The 22,350-nt window shown below is 32.3% G+C and overlaps 2 protein-coding genes across 4 annotated transcripts in view; both read right to left on the bottom strand.

The window, feature by feature from the left end:
- LOC105323398 (universal stress protein in QAH/OAS sulfhydrylase 3'region) overlaps window positions 1-22,350 on the bottom strand; it is an 80,288-nt gene that overhangs the window by 55,952 nt on the left and 1,986 nt on the right. Inside the window, exons 3-4 of one of the 3 annotated variants that reach the window (XM_034451273.2) lie at window positions 20,153-20,259; window positions 19,609-20,039 (exon numbers count right to left, since the gene is read on the bottom strand). The exons of 1 other annotated variant lie outside the window; for it this stretch is intronic. In XM_034451273.2, coding sequence (XP_034307164.1) covers window positions 19,821-20,039; window positions 20,153-20,259 — 326 coding nt within the window. In that variant the 3' untranslated portion in view covers window positions 19,609-19,820. Of the gene's footprint in view, window positions 1-6,204; window positions 6,312-19,608; window positions 20,040-20,152; window positions 20,260-22,350 lie in introns of those variants that run through there. One more of the 3 variants, XM_066081698.1, reaches the window with a different exon arrangement.
- On the bottom strand, window positions 12,359-16,156 carry LOC117682807 (uncharacterized). Its single transcript, XM_066081696.1, has 2 exons — window positions 16,034-16,156; window positions 12,359-14,698 (listed from the first exon to the last, which is right to left on the bottom strand). Exon 2 carries the CDS (start codon window positions 14,689-14,691, stop codon window positions 13,021-13,023), a length of 1,671 nt encoding a protein of 556 aa, XP_065937768.1. The 5' UTR covers window positions 14,692-14,698; window positions 16,034-16,156; the 3' UTR covers window positions 12,359-13,020.

Here is a 22,350-nt window from a genome sequence, read left to right on the forward strand (position 1 = left end):
TGGTAAACAATTACTAGATCTGTGTGCTGTGGAGGGAATTCATCTTGTGAATGGTAGAACCAACAGTGACTTGTTAGGAAACTTTACATTTATTTCTAACAGAGGGTGTAGTACAATTGATTACTGCATAGCTGATTCAGCAATGTTTAAGTACATTAGTGATTTTAAAGTATTAGATGTAGATATTTCCCTCCATCTTCCCATACTTTGTACTTTAAATATTGTTAATAATAGTATTGAAGTCATGGAGGTTGATGTACAACTTGAACATTTACCAAAATTTAAGTGGGATATGAGTAAATCTGTTGAATTTTCACATAATATGCATAATCCTGATGTGTTATCAGAAATTAAATGTATTACTGAGTCATGTAACTTAAGTACGCAGGAAACTGTCTGTAAATTGAGGGGTGTCTTGGATCCCAAGGTGTGTTTTAAACTTTTTGACAGCATTATCGTTCCTATTCTAACATATGGAGCAGAAGTCTGGGGAACTGATATCAACGAAGAGATTGAAGCTGTACAGAATGACTTTTGCAAATGGATATTGGGAATAAGCAAAAAAGCTACCAATATAATGGCTAGAGGAGAATGTGGAAGACTACCCCTTTATGTTATATATATGATAAAACCAGTGAAATACTGGCTAAAAATACAAAATATGGAAACTACAAGATATCCAAGACAGTGTTTCGAGATGCTTTATAATTTGGATTTGTGCAGCAATCGTTCAACTCCAAACTGGGTATCTAAATTGAAATCAGTCTTAAATCACTACGGCTTTGGGGACGTTTGGTTAAGTGGTGGACCCGGAGATCCAAAGGTCTTTATGTCAGAATTGAACCAAAGGGTGAGAGACTGTGCCCTACAGGATTGGAACTCAAAGTTAGACAATTCACCAAAGTGTGCTTTCTATGTGATGTTCAAAAAACAACTTGCATGTGAGAGTTACCTCACCTTTCTAAGCTACCCCTTAAAACAGGCATTAGCCTCTTTCAGGTGTTCCTTACATAAATTACGTATTGAAGAAGGTAGATTTGAGGGAATTGATAGTGCGGATAGATTTTGTCAACTTTGTAATTTAAGACAAATTGAAAATGAAGTACATTTTCTATTTCACTGTCCAATGTTAGCGGACTTAAGAAGAAATTTTTTATTTCACTGTCCATCAGAAAGAAAAGAGGTTCCAATTTGTATTGACCAGCTTTTTAACAGCAATGACCAAAATGTCATCAAATGTACAGCAATTTTTATCAAAAAAGGTCTGTCAATAAGACAAGAAATGTTAACTCTATGACAATCTATGTTAAAACAATACAGTATTGTTACAAATTTTGTATGTATATGCATTATGTATATAACATGTTTATGTTGCATATTAATATGATGCCTAGATGTACAGTGGGCAATGGCCTTTAAGTACCAAATAAAACATCTTATCTTATCTTTCTTATCTTATCTTATCTTAAAACTTTTAATTATAATATATATTATTCTGTTCATAACTATATATAATAGAAGTTTAGCGTGTTCGACATGTTAATTTATTTTAGCCACGTTCTCAGATTACGATCCCGCACCTTTAATGTGAAAATGAAAGTCTTGTTGTTTGAAAATTGACCACTTTGAAGAAATTTAAGCACCCTTCGAACTGTTGATTAATTACATAACAATTGATGATCTGCAGCCATAAATAAGCTGGGGCTATATTTGTTCTGAGCTGTTTGCGCTGTTCAAAGTGACACAAAATTTCGGTAGCACGTGGCGATTGAATTTACGCAATAAAGAAAGTTGATATTTACAAAGACTGACCGAGTAAAAAAACGGGTGGGAAAGAGAAACACGCTCAGGAGAAAATGCTACACATAAGAAGTCGCTATCAAATGATTTTCGACAGATCTGGAATTTTAAAAAAAGAGAGCACTTGGCAGCGGGGCGGTGGGAGGGCAACACAGAAATAAGTTCGTTTTCACAATGAAACTAACGACCATGTAGAAACACTACAGAAGTTATTTATATGTGACCGATAGAATCTAAACAAAACTTGTTTCAAAACTCGTGTGAATATTCTTTAAAATAATCACCGAATGCCTTAATTCAGGGCATTCTCTTATCGTGTCAGCACCTACCGCAAACATGGCACTTTGATCATAATTTGATTTGATTTTTTGAATTACCTTGTACGCTGTCGTATAAATCAATGCTAAATCAACTGTACGAGTAAAATAAATTTATCGGTTCATAATAGTTTAAAACATAATAAAAATAGTTGCGTTCGTACAAAATACTAAACATGCACGCGTGATAAGGTACATGTAGAGGTCACTTGCACGGGATCTCCTCGGCCATGTGCGAGGGATGATCATTATTTAAAGGTTTTAATATTTGTGTTGTTGTTTTTAATTTTGTTGTTGATTGAAAACATTATTTGTACAGTTTTTAAAACATTTAAGACTTACAAACCAACCATTCAAATATGTCTCACGAGTATTTCCGATTTGGAGTAATATCGCTTTTATTAATTTTCAGAACGACTTTTTAATTTACTCTCCAATGTTTAATTTAACTAAATACAAAATGAACAAACTTTTATAACATAAAATTAAAACAGTGTACAGTGTATTAACGGCTATATAAACTCAAACACGTTCATATTCATGTAAGTGTGCGGGTGCGAATCTTGTGTATTAGATAACCGTTTACCGCTAGGTAGTGCAGCCGTGGATGATTTCCTCGGCCGCGGGCGAAGGATAGATTACACAAAGGTTTAACGCATACACACGCACAGCTCAGAACCTAGGAAAATTTGAAAAGTTTGCAATTTAATGACTAAATTCTATCAAATAGAAATTCTATTTTTACTTAAAACCCACAATTGATATATATGTCTGATATTGCATTAGATTGAAAATGGCATTGCTTTTATTAATTAACTGAACGATTTCTTAATTGACACCCTATCGTTTAATCCAATTGAAGAATAAACCTTTATGTGTAATCAAAACTGAAATAATTCTTCAGTTCGCAGCTAGATTAACTCATATATGAGAGACGCAACTCTCGTGTATTAGATAACCGCTGACCGCTAGGTAGTCCAGCCACGACCATGGTGACCGATTTTCTCGGCCGTGGGCGAGGGATAGCTTACGTAATAATACACATCTCTGATTCAAGGTGGATTTTAAATGCATGCAGTATGATAACTAAAATGTAATGCATAGATTTTTTTTTTCAATAAGTATTTTGTGTTTTACTAGAAAAGAAAAAGAATGTTTTGTTTTTCGATTCTCGTCTTTAAGGATTGTGCACTATAAGAACTAAACAACAATGACTTTAACTTCTATAAAAAAAAAAAGCATGTGTTCTAACTTTTTTCTCATGAATTAAAGCCTCCTGTATAAACCATCATACTTTCTGTGGTAACTTTTTGCCAGTTTTACGCGCAAAGACTTTCGTTAACTTGCCAAATGAAAGCAGGTACATGTTAACATGTAAAGCTTTTTACACTCATACTACACAAATCACTTAAAATAACATTGTAACGACCTTTATGAGATTCCAACACACAACTTTTCAAGCGACAGCAATATCGAAATCCTAACCGTTTTTGAGTTATTAAGCAAAATCTTTTGAGGGCTACTGGCCCTTAATTTAAGGGGCCAGCTCTTTTTTATTGGTGTCAAATGAAAGCCCTTAACATTATGTACAACTTTTGTTCTATATGTATTTAGAAAATATTTCAAACTAAAAAGTTACGAAGCCAAAACATGAGAAAAATTTCGCTATTTTTAAAACATAGATTTCGATTGATTAATTCGAGTGGAATAATTGGAAGAAACTAAAATCCAAAAATCAGAGGACAATATTCAAAGTGTCAATAATAAAGATTTATAACTATAAATTATTTGCTACGGACCATTTCGGAGCCTTTGTCTGGAAACTAACGCCCCTAAAATTTTAGAAAAAGGAAAATAACTCAAAACCGGAAGTTGCGATTTCAATTTTTTTTGTGCTCTAGAAACCTAATTCAATTTACAATATACCGTGAAAATTTGAATGAAATCGGATGACAAACAAAAAAGTTATTGAGGATTTAAAAACGTCTAGAAGAAGAAAAATTATAATGAAGAAGAACCATCAGAATCAGTACAAGGTCTTCCGTTGGAAACGGAAGACCTTAAAAATACATTATTTGACAAATATATCTAAATGGTATGTCATACAGCATTCGGGTTTTTTTAAGAATAAAAAGGACTTTATTCACACAATACTTTTCAACTATATCAAATCAGTCCACATAGATTTATTTAAACAAGTAGAAACTATTCAATTCTACAGGATATTTTTGTCTCACAATTAAAGATAAACGTAACCAAACTGTACACGTAACACGTAACATGGACGCCTTCCCGGAAAACCTCCCTCTACACACCAACATGCATGCACATGCATAATTTATGTATTGTCGTAATAGCCTTTAAAGACATGACAATATCTAAAGTTTTTTGAATACCTTTTTTTTTATTTATTGTTTTTGCCTGTCGATGTTTTTTATAACTATAGCCCCTCCCCCAACCCCCAACCCCCTCCCCACTTTCAATTTCGTGTTGTATTTCACTTCTTTATAATTCTGTGATTTGTAAAATGAAAGGAATTTTCTTCAATGTAATATATATAGTGTATTGGATTGACATTTACTTCACGTATTTGAAGGAATTAAACAAAGTTTAACAAAAACTGTAAATTAAAAAAAGAATACGTACCGTGTGAATTAGAATTTAACAAATTCTTTGCGGTCTGTGCCGCTAAATATGGCTGTTCTTGCTCTATGTTATCCCCTGACTGGAAGTTCATAGTCAATAATATTAGAGTTACTTCCCGTGACCCACTATTTAATACGTGAACACAAACTACAAGAGAATCTTAACACCCCCCCCCCGCCCGTTCCATGGCAGTACTTAAGTCAAGGTATAACAAACTATAGATACTTATAAGTCAGAAAGTTAGAAAGTAGTGCAGCTGTGTATTTTTTTTTAAAGTTCAAATGTATTGAAAAGGCAATGTTTTAGCTGAAGCATTTAAATACGAGAGAAAAATAATTTTTCGATTCAATAATGCACGGAAAATTTTAGCAATGTCTAAAACACAAATTCCCGATTCTTTCTATTTATGATAATTTTAAAAAAATTATTCAAATGTTGAATTAAGCTTTCTATACACATCGTCTCTCTGAGTTACTGGCCGATATTAAATAAAGCCAAATATTTTGCTGATAATGCGAGAAAGTGATACTTTCAAAATCTTTTTCAGTGTACAATAGATTAAGGACCAATTGCAAGACAACGCGCTTGAATTTTTTAAAGCGAATTATACGTATACATCAATGTGATTTTGGGTTTCATTTTCTGTATCATTATTTTAATTTTTCTTAACATTTGTTTAAGGAATTTAAATAAATATGGACTCGGCTCTATTTATCCAGCTTCACATTTTCAAATCAAAATCAATCATTGAAAAAGTATTCTTAAAATATACTTATAAGCATTATCAACTCACCAAAAACTGTTTTTAAGGCCAATATTATCTGTACAGTTTCTGTGGATGTGATTAAATTGCATTGTCTACTTTATTATGTCATATATAATAAAACACAATAGGAACAGTCTAAAGTTTAATTAACCAATGATATCATACAAAATGACAATGTCAATATGCATAACAATAATTTGAAAGATAAAGGTCAAACGAACTCCTTGTGGTAAGAGGTTCGATAGTTGACGCACCTTCAAAATACAGCATTTCATCAGTTCCGCTAAAGCAACATTACTCTTTAGGAATGTTTACAGTTTATTGTCATCTATCACGATATCACTTTTCACAACCTTTCTTCTCCACATATCTACAGACAACTACGGGCATTGGCGCATGCCTCAGTATATAGTCACTGACACTGCTTAAAATAGTTTTTCGCACTTTTCCGAGACCCCTTGTGCCGATCACAATAAAAGAGGCGTGGATTTCTTTGGCAGCTTGTACTATATATACCCTCTCCCGGGGATTTGGAATCGATGGCGTTGGCTTCACCTAAAATCTGTTGAAAAATAAGATATATTTAACCAGTCAATTTTAAAAATTGCCATTTATCGAGAATTTTCATTGCGTGTTATAGTACAACCCAACGTATGAAGTCATGCACAGTCTTACCTTGGAGTTTTCTAATAGTTTTGAGAATTTTTTGACTGTCTCGAGGTGTCTTGCTCTTTTTTTGTCAAGAGATCCACCTACTTTTTCTTCCACACTTTCTGTAAAAGCTAAATAATAAGAGGACTCGTTAAAATATTGATTGCTATCTCTTCAGGAAAAACCCAAACAGAATCTTGTTTTTACAATGTGCACAATATCAATCTAAGGATTTCTGTAATGTACTGAAGTCTTCATCCAAATATAAATGTAAATGTATTTCTATTCAACAACCATGGAATACCTTGATCAAGGTTCTTTATTGGGGTTTTTAATCAACTCTTTATGTGTCCAAAATTTGAAACATTTGCTCGTGACCCAAATAGTATTGAGATAGAGAGAGAGAGAGAGAGAGAGAGAGAGAGAGAGAGAGAGAGAGAGAGAGAGAGAGAGAGAGGACTTGAAGTTTAACACAAATATGATAACAAGTTTAATCTGAATCCTCTTTCATAGTCCAATGTTAGAATGGTACAAAATCAGTTTAAATCATGTGAAAGTATAAAACATTGAGCGCAACAATGACAATACCCATCATTATATATTTCTTCCTGTGTGAAACAAATTAAAATGTTCCTTAAGGAAGGAGTCTTTTCTAGTTTTCGACTTGTCATACGTAAATTTGATTAATTGTTCATTAAATCAAGATGAAAGGAAATTAAAATAGTATATTTTTCTTTCTTTTTTACTATCATACAACTTGGCATAGAAAAATGTAATCAATGTTTAGAATCGAACAAGGACTATATTTTTGGCGTAATATTGGCGTAGGAAAATATCACATGTTGCGCAATTCAGAATTGCTCTGTTTTGGCATTTTAAAAACAGAAACAATTTAATGTTGGATTTTTTTACTAATGTGAACTAATAATATTATACTTGGGTTTCAGAATATGTTTTTAAAATATGATTTGCCTATGAAATTACATTTTTATAAGCTTTTTAAAGCGCCCATTCTATACATTGATTTTTGTTAAAAAATCATTAAAATCAGTTTTTCTCTCTTATAAAATGGTCAGTATATTAGCTTTTCTGTCAATTTATATCTTTATATAAAGTCTTTATAATACATAAAAATCAGAAATATTTTATTATTGGAAGCATAAAAAAATAGTCAAAATTTCTTCAAAATTTAAGAAAATTAGAGGAAATGCGGGCTAAGCAATGTCAATTTTAGTATAAATATTTATTCCAATTTAGTAGTATAAGCTGATAACCACTCTGATGGTCTATGATTTCATTGAAGATTAGAATCTTTAAATCTTAAACAAATGTCTACAGAACTACAAAGAGCTACACTTATTTTTATCATCCTGTACGTTAAGGAAAAAGGTAGTGACCTTGACCTGACCTTTATGCGAAAACAACAAGGTAAAATTTGATTAAACTGATAGAATCATTAGGTAATATGATCCGTTTGACTGTGTCAAAATTTCATGAATTTCTTATTATAAGAAGTATGCTTGATAATGAAAAGACTCCTTCCTTAAGTATTATAATATTAACAAAATTTTTCCTGCACACTGTATATCTAAAGAAAAATCCTAATTTCATTTATGTTCTGTGTGTACTTATGTATACCGGCCAAGTTTTTTCATTAATTGGGTGTGGCAAAGTAAATATCAATTTTGAAATGAATTGAATGAATATTATGTTATTCTCATTCTAACTAAAATTTTAATCGTAACTCGATTATTTGGACACATTACATAAGTCTGAAAATGAAGTAAAATTTTATTGTATCTGTAAGCAAATGTTTACCCCCAACCCCCATTTCTCCCTACCGCCTAGACTTCCACGTCTGACACGGACCATCAATAATTTTGGGGGTCATTAAACACGTCACGAAATTATGAAAAGACTAGAATGTCATTGAGGTACAAATCTAGGACACATATGGTATGTCAGTTGTTTCGCTACTTACATGTATAATTATACTCGCGTATCCTGTTATGAATTATATACCAGGCGATAAAAAGGATGCAAAACAAAAATGAAAGGGGAGACGAAATGGGAATGCTTTTAAAAATGGTACATTGAATGTATCCTGTTCTACTGTAAAAGCAAATGTTCGGTATATTTAGTATTTCTGTATAATAATACGTCCGTTTAAAAAAAAAATAATGGACAAAAAATACAAGATACAATACCTGGAAATAAGAAACTTATAATAAGATTATAATACAAGTAATTTGTAACTTTTTAGTTACAACTTTAAAGGAGATTTTTTGTTGGAATATTAACTCAAATTTTCTTAAGGATATATCCATTATTGTATTTTGAGTCATATTACTCATGCAATTTGATATAAAGTACATGTAATATTGTACATAGATCTCATTTTTAAGGTTGCCAATTTTGCCATAAAAGCAGCACATTTAAATATGATTGAATTGTAAAAAAAAGCCAGTCTTTTGAAATTCGTTTGAGAAAAGTTAAACCATACATCTACCGTATGCAAAATGTTATGTTTAAAGGCAATCTAGATTAAAATCGATCACTTATAGTCCTTATCGAAATAGGCCCCGATGCCCTGTATCCCGCATTTGTTTGTATTCCAGAAGTCAAACTCCAATATCCGTTTTATACTGATAACAGACCAACATTGGTACATAAATTTCTCTTTATCAGGTTTATTGTCAATGTATAGCGCTCGTCCAACAGCTGTTGATACCATGACCGGTGGTAAATTGATTTTTAGAGCGCTTAGAGAGGTGGTAATTGCAATTAATATCGGCCATGATTTAAAGATGAGCTCTGGTCATAAACATGTCTTACATACACTGTATTTTTGTCACAAACATTTTAAGCGACTTTGTATATTTATGTAAGTATAGGCCATTATCGTATCTATTTTCAGTGATCATATGGAGTTAACGCTCGGCAACAAATGCATAATATTTCTTTAATCATATTGTTTTGATGGATATTCCCTATTTTCCGAACCAAATGCATACTACTAGAATGCCTGATCATAAATTTAAGAGAAAGGTACTATCATAAACATCTTTCAGCATCAATATTTCCAGATGCACTTCGTATTTTCTTAAAAAAGGTAAAGTCTTACTTAATAATACCATGCACTATTATAGTTAGGTAAGATTGAAGATACGATAACAGGCCTTTGCATGCAGATAACGAAAGATCGACTTTGATCATAAGAAAATATCATAGCACATGTAAGGAGACTGGTCGGTCAGCAAATCCATGTAGCCACCAGGTCTACTTTATATTTTAAAGCATAATTTATTTAAGATACATACATTATATATATATATATATATATATATATATATATATATATATATATATATATATATATATATATATATATATATATATATATATATATATCAGATTTGAAATATTTGAATATTTTCATCAATATGTATTGATCAATATTTTGATCAATACAGTATTTAAAAATGCACGGCCATTCTACAAAATAGCCAACTTGAGTCGTGCTCCGATTGGAACTCAACGGCGAACACAATAACTACCCTGTCTCTGGGCCTGTGGATATTCTGCATGTACCCTGGGGAGAAACAGAGAACCACATTATTATTTAATAACCTTCATTAAAAAAATCTAACTTTTCATGTTACTGTAACAACTACACGACGTATACAATCCCCCCACCCTACCCCCCCCCCCCCCACCCCACCCCCACATACACACACACGTCTCACTGCCAGCTCCGGGACCGATCATGACCGTCTGAGTAATTTCAAATTAATTGTGACAGAGTGAAGTTTTAAGACCATCTACATAAATGTATTTTGTAAAAAAAAAAAACTAAAACCAGTTAGGCAGCCTTGTAATTTCGTACAATATTAATGTATGCAGCTCCTTAAATGTTATAGTAGGCTTACCTTCAGCCCGCATATTTATTTTTTCTTCGCGGGAAAATTAATTTATTACAGCAACAACAAAAGAAGTTGTACAATATATATCTTAATTTATTTTCCTACCAAATATAACGTTACGCCTGTTTTGACATATCTCATTTCTCCTTTATCCTTGATTACATTACATAGTTTGTGGTTTATTCATGTGCCCTTAACAACAAACATTTAGCATTCGGATGTACAACTTAAGATAAATCAGGATGCGCAGATCTGCGGGGGGAGGGGGGGCAGACATTCCTGAAAAAAATCAAAATTTCATAAATTTATATTGTAAAATTGCCGCAAATATGCCTTGGGCCATCACCATCTCCGGCATTCTGAAATCCCCCCCCCCCCCCCTTTGAACAATTTTTTTTTCAATTTCTGGATACCCGCATGAATGAGTCTCGGTTCAATCTCAATTAGATAGAACTCTGACGGTACTGGAATGACATTTGTGTCCATATTCGAATTTCAGCATTTTTCCTTGTAAACGTTTTAAAGCACTTCCATAAGCACTTCCAATAATATATTAAAGCGGCATTGTATCAGTAATGGTTATTAAACGCTCGAAAAAAGGGTTGTGTTAAGCTGTGATATAATTTATAACTGATTGTCTACAAAGATCGCCATTTTTGTTTTCAATTTTGTAATGATTTATGTGAATAATTTTCTTTGCGAAAAATGTATCTTTTTTAGATATATCATAATTCTAATGTTTAAAGTAATACTGATCAGAAATTTTCAAATTGCTGATTAATAGAATGAATACTGATAATAGGTTTTTTTTTCTTTGCTTGATTAATTCATTTTATAATCTCAGAAGAATAATTCATTAATTAAACATTAAAGAAAAAGTTATAATATTTCAGTGTATGTCAACTAAAAAGATATTCTTTTAAATTATCCAATCGAGTTTGATCGTAATGCATGCATTTGTACAAAATGCAGTTTTAAAAACAAGTTTGTTTTAATACTATTATGTACATTTGAATATCATTATACCAATACAGTGTAATGCTTATCACCTGGTCACATCAATTCACCTTTAATTTAGGAATAGTTGTTTTAGGGCTCGGGAAATATACATGTAGCCACATAATGTTTACTATTTAAGTGTTGGCTTTAAGTAGGATATTGAGGACTTGTATGACTTAGCGTTGGGTCTGGGGTTTTTTAAAAAAATTTTTAAAAGGTTTAAAAAGTCATGTTTATTATACTAAAAAGAACAAGGCGGAAATATTCGGAATAATTTAATTTGTTGTCTACTAGACTTTGATCCGTGCGTGGACGGGTTAACATTGCATATGATATCGGACATTCACGAAATAGATACATCGACAGACCGTATTAACAGAACCAAGCTTTAAGACTATAATAATGCTATTAATTTCACAACACTCTGCTTTGCTAGAATTTATAGTCAAACTTTTTTTTCGGGACAGGCTTCACTACAGTTAAAATGCCTCCCATTAACCGGTAATGTAGCAAAAAATTGCAAAATTGCTTATAAATGTTTTTGGAGAAAATTAATGATGCCGCATTGAGAATAACAGTCAAATCATTCAGTACAAACCATTTTGAGGCTGTAAATAGCTTTCATCTGAAAACTTAAATCATATTAATGAAGAATTCAACACTTTTTCACCAACGTTTTTTACTCGCTTCAAATTTACACACCATATTGGCATTCGGAATTCTCGGGTTTTTCATATTAAATGCACTGAGTTAGCGTTATTTCCCTATTTTCTTTGATGAACAGATTATATTAATAGCAAATTTTCAATAAAAATGTACATGTCTTTGTTTGAATTTATCCATTCAAATGTGATATTGTTGAAACATAAACTAAAGAGCCTCCCGTGGTTTAGCGTGAATGTAATGCGCATGCGCAAGATTTTAAGATCCAGAAAATCCAGATGATTTTCAGATTTTTTAAAGGAATTTTCGTCGATTATTAATTAGCGAAGCTTGTTGAGAAAAATAAAAGCAAATTGGTTATATTAAAGTACCAATAATGTTTAAAATATATAAAACAAAAGACAGTACTCTTCCAATTTAAATTCTCGGCATTAGAGCCCAAAAAATCGAGTCAATTGTTTTAATATAAAAGTATAGATTTATAAAAGGTAATTGAATCAAAACAATATTATATATGAAAATAACAAAAAGATGCCACAGTTTCTTAATAATCTTTTAAACTTGGTTCATTAACCACATTGACTTTGAACAGTTCTTTGATTACGCTGGGGATTAAATTGAATCTAGAATCATTTCTGTGTTTCATCATTGCCTTCAGTATTTTGCGGTGCATGAATGTGAAATATCGTCGAATTTAGAGTCTCGGAATATTCTTCTATAATTCTACTTCTCGCGCTGTTGCCATTTTTAAGTGATTATGTGTCTTGGGTCTGTGCAATTTCAATCTTCTACCTTACTTATTCAACCATGCTTAATTGTTGAGAGATCCGGAGATAATTCAGAGACACTATAGAATATCTACGTTGTTTTGATTTTTTGATTAAGGAAATTCGTGTGCCGTTGTGTTGTCCACCAGGACTGTTAAACCAGAATTGTTGGTGCGTATTGGATCCAATATTTCATTTTCAATTATGCAAAATACCCCCATTAACCTCTATTATTTTTATTGATTTTTTAATTTATAATAAATGTAAGTCGATATGTATTTCCACAATTTATTTCACTTTAGGAATAATGAATCATTATTTTATTATCATTGATGATATAAATACGGGCGGTCACATGATCAATATCCATAAAATCAAAAGTAAATAATATTTTGAACTGCAACTGAACTACATGTACATGTACATGTTTGAAGATCATTCCAATAATCAAGAGGGAATATCACATTCAGACTATTTTAACACAAGTGTTAAATGTCTCTGGAATACTTGATTTCCCTTATATTGCCGTTCGTGTGATCACAAACAAAAAGATTATCTTTATTGTCCACACATAGACCTAAAGGATCTTTTAAATCACAGTTATCTATGTAACGGAGAAACTGTCCATCCTGATCCAGAATGTGGATACAATGGTTGTTTCCGTCTGCTGTCAGGATACGACCCTGACTGTCTGTTGTGATTCCCTGGGGTTGGAAAGGTTTGTTTTTGGTAGTTGAAGTATAACCGGTGTATATCCATCTGATTTTTCCGGCCTCGTTAACAACCACTGCTGCACCAGCCTTATAATCAGCAACACAGATGTCATGGTTTCTGTTCTCGGTGATATATTTCATAGAACCATTGCCTGAGTACAAAGGTTTACCTTCATCATCAAATTGAATAGTTTGTTTTTCGGTAGATCCAGAGTAACGGACAACTTTGGATTGAGTTTGATCATCACTGTACATGGTAACCAGGAGATCACCAGTAGAGGTGACACATAGGTTAAGGGGCTTCCATCCCTGTAATCTGATCAACTCTTTTCTTTGTTGATTCTTTACTTTGTTCACTGTCTTTGTTACCCAGTCAGCGTACAGTAGATCCCCATCAACGTCAACAGCTATATCATTTGGGCGCCTAATAAAGTTTGTTTTGATCGTACGGAGGATATTACCTTTTATATTAAAGTATTTGATATCACTACTAAAACCACTGGTACAGAATATCTCTTCCTTAAAACAGATTATACTGAATAGTCTATCACACCCAGTCTGTATTATGGCAACAACCTTGGGTTTATCCAGCAGCTCTCTGACTGAAGTTTTTGGTTTGTTTATCGACAACCTATTTTCTTTTGTGGCATTAGATAACGGTATAATAATCTGTCCAAAGAAATTATATAAATGTTCGCGGTCAATTGGTTTAGGAATGAATGTTGGCAGCAATACATTAACCTTGGCTGGAAGCTTGCTTATGTCTCTGATCTTAGATACGTATTCTATGGTTGTGGATATTTCAGTAGACTTCTCGAGTTCCCCTAAAACTATTGAAGTTTCCTTTATTAGAGACTGCATTTGTTTTATTTCATTAAAGTGTTTCTTCAAAATGCTTTCGTGTTTCAGTTTTATGTCATTGATTTCAGTTTTCTTCTGGTTGATAACGATGTCGATTTCTCTGTGCCATTCCTCTCCTTGTTTTGTTATTTCTGTTGTAAGTTTCTCGTATCCTTCATCCAGGTTGGCAAGCTGATTTTCCAGTTCAAATGCAATTTCTTCATATTTAGGAGAAATAGAGACTCCTAGTTCTACTTTATCCTTTTTGATGATTTCTTTCTTTGTCACATATTCATGTTTAACTTCTACAAACCTATGCCCAGTGTGTTGTTCAGATGCCATGCAAGAAGAGCAAACAAAAGACCTGCAATCTTTACAAAGTAATTCACAATGTTTGTGTGGATGTCTTCCACATTTCGGATAAATGAGGGTTGATCTTCGTTCGTTGAAAGGTACAATTGTGTGTTTATGATATCCATCTGAGATATGATCAACTACACAGGGCTTGCACAGGTTGACATGACAAAAGTCACAATAGCTGTGTACTATGGCGGTCTCACAAAGGTCACAGCGGTGCACATCCTGGCCACTAGATCGAGGATCCATAATTGTTCTACAAAATTATAGACAAATACTAAATAGCCATTTGTTAATCAAAAATATATATATATATATATATATATATATATATATATATATATATATATATATATATATATATATATATATATATATATATATATATATATATATATATATATCTAAATGTTATATCATATATACTATTAGTTTTCAAGGCTTAATCAAGGATGTACGGGGGTTTACCCCGGGTTGTATTCCATACACCTTGATGCCGAAGGCCGAAGGGTGTATAAAATACAACCTGGGGTTAATCCCCGTTCACTCTTGGTTGGGCCTGGATAACGAATTTATTGCCTATGTTACACAAATTTTAAATTTATATTGTTTACCGGTGCTTTGCGACTTGAAAATCAATTAATATTAATTGAAATTGTGCTGAAAACCATTTACAGTAAAACTCGGTTGTAGCGAAGTCCTAGGGACCAATGGAATTACTTCGTTGTATCCGTAGTTCGTTATATCCGTATAGCGAATTCGTAATAATAACTATAGCGAATTCATTATATACATATTTTCTTTCACCAGACTACACTTTTTGCTAAGTGAGACTGAGAATGAAAAACAATCTTTTGATACCTTTGATAATCGGATTGTGAATTGAAGAATTTATGTGAAAATAAATTCATTCAAACTATTATGTTAAATGGTAGTGCAAATTTTTTAAACTGTAAAGAACTTCGTTATAAAATTGTTAAATTTCGTTATCACTCATCTCTACGGTACTCAAAATCAGTTCGCTATATCCGTAAATTCGTTATATCCGTACACAGTCAATGCTTCATAATTATATCAGTCTTCATAAACTTATTACATTATACAATTATTATTAAAGCTTATTTCTACAGGATATTATTGACACACAAATAAAAAAAAAAGAAAATAACTGTACATGTAACATGTAACATGGACACCTTCCCGGAATACTCCCTCTAGTCTACACCAACATGCATGCACACGAACAATCTATGTATTGTCCTAATAGCCTTAAACGGCATGATAATATCTGCTGGCAGTTAAAGTTGATTTGGATACCTTTTTTATTTACTTATTGTTTTTGCCTGTCCATATTTTCTATAAGTCTAGCCGCTACCCCTACCCCCCCCCCCTCCCCCAACTTTCAATTTTCTTTCGACGCCACCGGATACGGTGTTGTATTTCACCCCTTCTATAAAATGAAAGTAATTTTTTACAACGTAATATTTATAGTGTATTGTTGAAAATGTCTAGGATTGGCATTTACTTCACGTGATTGAAGGAATGAAACAAAAATAAGCAAAAAATGTAAATTTAAAAAAAGAATACATACCGTGTTAATTATAATTTAACAAATTCTTTACCGTCTGATATCTGTGCCGCTAAACATGGCTGATCTTGCTCTGTGTTATCACCTGACTGGAAGTTCACAGTCAATAATATCAGAGTTACTTCTCGTGAACCACGAGTTAATACGTGGACACAAAATACAAGAGAATCTTAACACCCCCCCCCCCTTTATATGGCAGTACTTAAGTCAAGGTATAACCAACGATAGATACATATGTGTCTGAAAATTAGAAGGTAGTGTAGCTGTGCATTTTTTTGAAGTTCAAATGAATTGAAAAGACAATGTTTTAGCTGACGCATTTAAATACGAGAAAAAAAATGATATTTCGATTCAACAATGCACAGAAAAATTTAGCACTGTCCAAAGCACAAATTTCCTATTCTTTCTGTTTATGATAATTAAAACAAAACAAATGATTTAAATGTTGAATTAAGCTTTCTATCACATCGTCTTTCTTAGTTACTATCCGATATTAAATAAATCCAAATATTTTGCTGATAATGCGAGAAAGTGATACTTTCAAAATCTTTTTCAATGTCCATAAGATTAAGGACCAAGTCAACGCTTTAAATTTTTAAATCGAATTATACGCATACATCAATGTGATTTTTGGTTTTATTTTCTGTATCATTATAATAATGATAATTTTTTTTTTTTAAATTAACGTCTGTTTATGGAATTTATTTTTATAGGGTCTCTTCTATATTTTACAAACTTCACATTTACAAATCAAAATCAATCATTGAAAAAGTATTCTTAAAATGAACTGATTAGCATTATCAAGTCACAAACATAGGTAATCATAGATTACTAAGCTCACCGAGACGGAGCATCACCCTTATGAGACATCACCTTCATAAGACCACCTTTATCATTTTATATGAAAATCATACTTTATGATCTTGGATATTCATGGATTCTGTTTTGACAAAATATTGTATATCATCTGATAATTTTTTTTATGATAATCATATGTTCATATGTTAATCAATTCAATGATATAAAATTAAATATTGCATCATATCATATTTATAATATATATCATATAATACAATAAAATACCGTAATAAACAATGAGATACGATATTGTAATGTATGATATGACATTGTATTGTGTTATACCTTATTGTATTTGATCACATAATACAATATCATAAAATATAATACAATATAGTATTATATTACAATATCATATTACATAATACATCATAACATTGAAACATGATATTACATTGTATAATATAGTATGATGTTGTATTGAATGACACTGAAACATATTTGATACATTATATGATATTATATCATATAATACAATATAATTTGATCCAACATTGTATCTTATCAAATGATACAATATTATGTGATAAAGTAAAATATTATAAAATACATTATTATATTATACATATTGTATCATATGACACAATAATATATATTACAATATCATATAATACAATTTCATGTGATATGATAATATATCATATAAACCAATATCATATCATACAATATCGTATGATACAATATAATATAATATTACAATATCATATAATACAATTTCATGTGATATAATTCTATATTACTGAAACCAATATCATATCATAAATATTGTATGATACAATATTATACAATATACAATATTGTATCATAGGATACAATATAATATTTTGCAATATCTTATGTAATTGTATCATTTGATAAAATAATAAATTAAAAATACAATATAATATTATACAATATTGTATCATAATATACAATACTATACATAACAATATCATGATACAATATCATATCATAAAATATCACAAAAATTGATACAATATCATATCGTATCGTATAACTTTTTATAATATAACATATGATATCATATTGTATCATATCAAACAATATTGTTTCATATCATACAATACTATATCATAGGAATCATGTTATATCATTTATCAACAAACACATCTATCTATCGATCTGGTTTGAGTGAGGTAGGAGATCAGGCTCTGAATCTGAAGCAACCTCTGCGTTTAATTTATAATAAAATTAAATCAACTATGCAAGCTTTCATCTATAAAACATGTGACCTGTTCCAAAAAACTAAACCTCATCCAGCATCCGAAACCTATGACTCAGATTCAGCATTCAAGCCCATCAGGTGCATTGGTATCATAAGACGCATCATCCATGCAAGCTTGGTGAAGTTTGGACCAGTAATAACTAAGATATCTTCATCAGAGGGCACTAGCGATTAAAACCTTTACTTCCTCCAGCATCCGCAACCTATGGCTCAGATTCAGCATCCATGCCTGTCAGGTGCATCTGTATCATAAGACACACCATCCATTCAAGTTTGGTGAAGTTAGGACCTGTAATAACTAAGATTAAATTTTTTAGCATCCTTGATAATGGAGATCAAGCTCTGCATCTGAAGCTACCTCTGCGATTCATTCATATTACAGTTAAATCAACTATGCAAGTTTGAAATAGTACTATCATCTATTAAACGTGTGACCTGTTCCAAAAAACTTAACTTTATCCAGCATCCGAAACCTATGGCTCACACTCAGCATTCAAGCCTGTCAGGTGCATCAGTATCATAAGACACACCATCCATGGAAGTCTGGTGAAGTAAGGACAAGTAATAACTAAGATATCATCATCAGAGGGCACCTGTTTCAAAAACTTTATTTAACCAGCTCTTAAAACCTTAACCTCCTCCAGCATCCGAATCCTATTGCTCAGATTCAGCACTCAAGCTTATCAGGTGCATCAGTATCATAAGACGCACCATCCATACAAGTTTGGTGAAGTTAGGACCAGTAGTAACTAAGATATAATCATCAGAGGGCACCTGCAACAAAAACTTTAACCAGCTCTAAAAACCTTAACCTCTTCCAGCATCCGAAACCTATTGCTCATATTCAGCATTCAAGCTTGTCAGGTGCATCAGTATCATAAGACGCATCATCCATACAAGTTTGGTGAAGTTAGGACCAGTAGTAACTTAGATATTGCTATCAATGGGCACCTGCAACAAAAACTTTAACCTGCTCCAAAAACCTTAACCTCCTCCAGCATCCGAAACCTATAGCTCAGATTCAGCACTCAAACCTGTCTGGTGCATCAGTATCATAAGACACACCATCCATGCAAGTTTGGTGAAGTACGGACCAGCAGTAACTAAGATATTGCTATCAAAGGGCACCTGCAACAAAAACTTTAACCTGGTCCAACAACCTTAACCTCCTCCAGCATCTGAAATTTAGGACCCAGATTTAGCATCCAAGTCTTTCAAGTCCATAAGTAGGTCCAGATGCATCATCCATGCAAGTTTGGTGAAGACAGGACAATTAATAGCTTAGATACAGGACCTGCAACAAAAACTTTAACCAGGTCCGGACGCCGACACCGACGCCACCGCCGACGCCGAGGGTATAGCATAAGCTCTCCTTGACTTCGTCTCGGTGAGCTAAAAAGCTGTTTTTAAGGCCAATATTATCTTTACAGTTTCTGTGGATGTGATTAAATTGCACTGTCTACTTTATTATGTCATATATAATAAAATACAATGGGAACATTCTTAATTTTATTAAACAATAATATCATACAAAATGACAATGTCCATACACATAACAATAATTTGAAAAGTGAAGATCAAACGAACTCCATAGTGGTAAGAGGTTCAACAGTTGACACATATTCATAATACACCATTTCATCAGTTCCGCTGAGGACAACATTACTCTTTAGGAATGTTTACAGTTTATTGACATATATCACGATATCACTTTTCACAACCTTTCTTCTCCACATATCTACAGACAACTACGGGCATTGGAGCGTGCCTCAGTATATAGTCACTGACACTGCCTAAAATAGTTCTTCGCACTTTTCCGAGACCCCTTGTGCCGGTCACGATAAAAGAGGCGTGGATTTCTTTGGCAGCTTGTACTATACCCTCTCCCGGGGATTTGGAATCGATGGCGTTGACTTCACCTAAAATCTGTTGAAAAATAAGATATATTTAGCTAGTCAATTTTAAAAATTGCCATTTATCGAGAATTTTCATTGCATGTTATAGTTCAACCCAACGTACGAAGTCATGCACAGTCTTACCTTGGAGTTTTCTAACAGTTTTGAGAATTTTTTTACTGTCTCGAGGTGTCTTGCTCTTTCTTTGTCAAGAGATCCACCTACTTTTTCTTCCACACTTTCTGTAAAAGCTAAAAAATAAAAAGACACGTTGGAATGTAGATTGCTATCTCTTCAGAGAAAAAAGTCCAAATAGAATGATGAATCTTATTTTCACAATGTGCAAAATATCAATCTTGTGGTTTTCTGCAATGTACTGAACTTTTCATCCAAATATACATGTACATGTATTTCTATTTAACAACCATGTAAATAGGCTTTAATTCCTGAATTTGTTTAGACAACCTTAATATGCCTTGATTAAGGTTCTTTATTCGGTTTTTTTTTAAATCAACTCTTTATGTGTTCAAAATTGAAAATATTTGCTCGTGACCTGAATAATATCATGAAAGATAGCACTTGAAATTTAACACAAATATTAAAAAAGTTTATTCTGCATCCTCCTTTCATAGTCCAATATTATAATGGTACACAATCAGTTTAAATCATGTTAAAGTACAAAACATTGAGCAACAATGACAATGTACATCGTTATATAATTCTTCCTGTGTGAAACAAATTAAAATGTTCCTTAAGTATTATAAAATTCACGAAATCTTTCCTGCATACAGTATATCTAAAAACTTTCCTAATTTGATTTATGTCCTGTGTGTACTTATGTATACCGGCCAGGTTTGTTCATTAACTGGGTGTGGCACAGTACAAATAACAATTTGAAAAGAATTTAATGAATATTATGTTATTCTCATTATGAGAATGAAGTAAAATTCTATTGTATCAGTAAGCAAATGTCGTTTACCTACCCCCCCCCCCCCACCTTTCCCCCTACCGCCTAGACTTCCACGTCTGACACGGACCATCAATAACGTTGGGGGTCATTAAACACGTCATCAAATGATGAAAAGACTAGCTGGTCATTAAGGTACACATCTAGGACATATATTGTAGGTCAGTTATTTCGCTACCTACATGTATATACTCGTGTATCCTGTTATAAATAGTAGAAACAGAGGATGATTATGATGCAAAACAAAGATGAAAGGAAAGACGAAATGAAAATGCTTTTAAGACTGGTACATTGAATGTATCCTTTTCTGTTGTACATGTAATAGCAAATGTTCGGTTTATTTAGTAGTCTGTATGAAAATACGTCAGTTTTAAAATCTCTTGGGCAAAAAACACAAGATATAATACCTGGAAATCACAAACTTAAGATTATAATACAAGTTATTTGTAATTTTTAGATTATAACTTTAGAAGATTTTTTGTTGCAATATTCACTCAAATTTTCTTAAGGATATATCCATTATTGTATTTTGTGTCATATTACTGATGCTAATTAATATAGAGTACTAGTACATGTAATATTGTACATGTATCTCATTTTTAAGATTGCCAATTTTGCCATAAAAGCAGCAATTAAACTATGATTAAATTGTGAAAGAAGGCAGTTTAGTGAAATTTGTTCGAGAAAAGTTAAACCATACATCTACCGTATGCAAAATGCTATTGTTTTAAGGCAATCTAGATTAAAATCGTTGACTTAATATATAGTCCTCATCGAAAGGCCCCGATGCCCTGTAGCCCGCATCTGTTTGTATTCCAGAAGTCAAACTCCAATATTTGTTTTATACTGATAACAGACCAACATTGGTACATAAATTTCTCTTTAATATTGCACCAATCTAGGAAATCATATCAGCTTTATTGTCAATGTATAGCGCTCCCCCAGCAGCTGTGAATACCATGACCGGCGGTAAATTGATTTTACGAGAGCTGAGAGAGGTGGTAATTGCAATTTACTATCGGCCATGATTTATAGATTAGCTCTGGTCATATACATCGCTTACATATACTGTAATTTTGTCACAAATATTTTAAGCGACTTTGTATATTTATGTAAGTATAGGCCATTAACGTGTCTATTTACAGTGATCATACAGAGTTAAGGCTCGGCAAAGTATGTATAATATCCCCTAGTTTCCGAACCAAATACATTACTAGAATGCATGATCATAATTCTAAGATAGAAGTACTATCATAAACATTTTTGAGCATCAATATTTCTAGATGATGAATATGCACTTAATTCGTGTGTTCGGGGGGAAAAATGAAGACGTCTTACTTACATGTATAAATACCATGCACTATTATATTATGTA

This window comes from Magallana gigas, chromosome 4 (genome assembly GCF_963853765.1).
Source record: "Magallana gigas chromosome 4, xbMagGiga1.1, whole genome shotgun sequence".
NCBI classification, from domain to species: domain Eukaryota; kingdom Metazoa; phylum Mollusca; class Bivalvia; order Ostreida; family Ostreidae; genus Magallana; species Magallana gigas.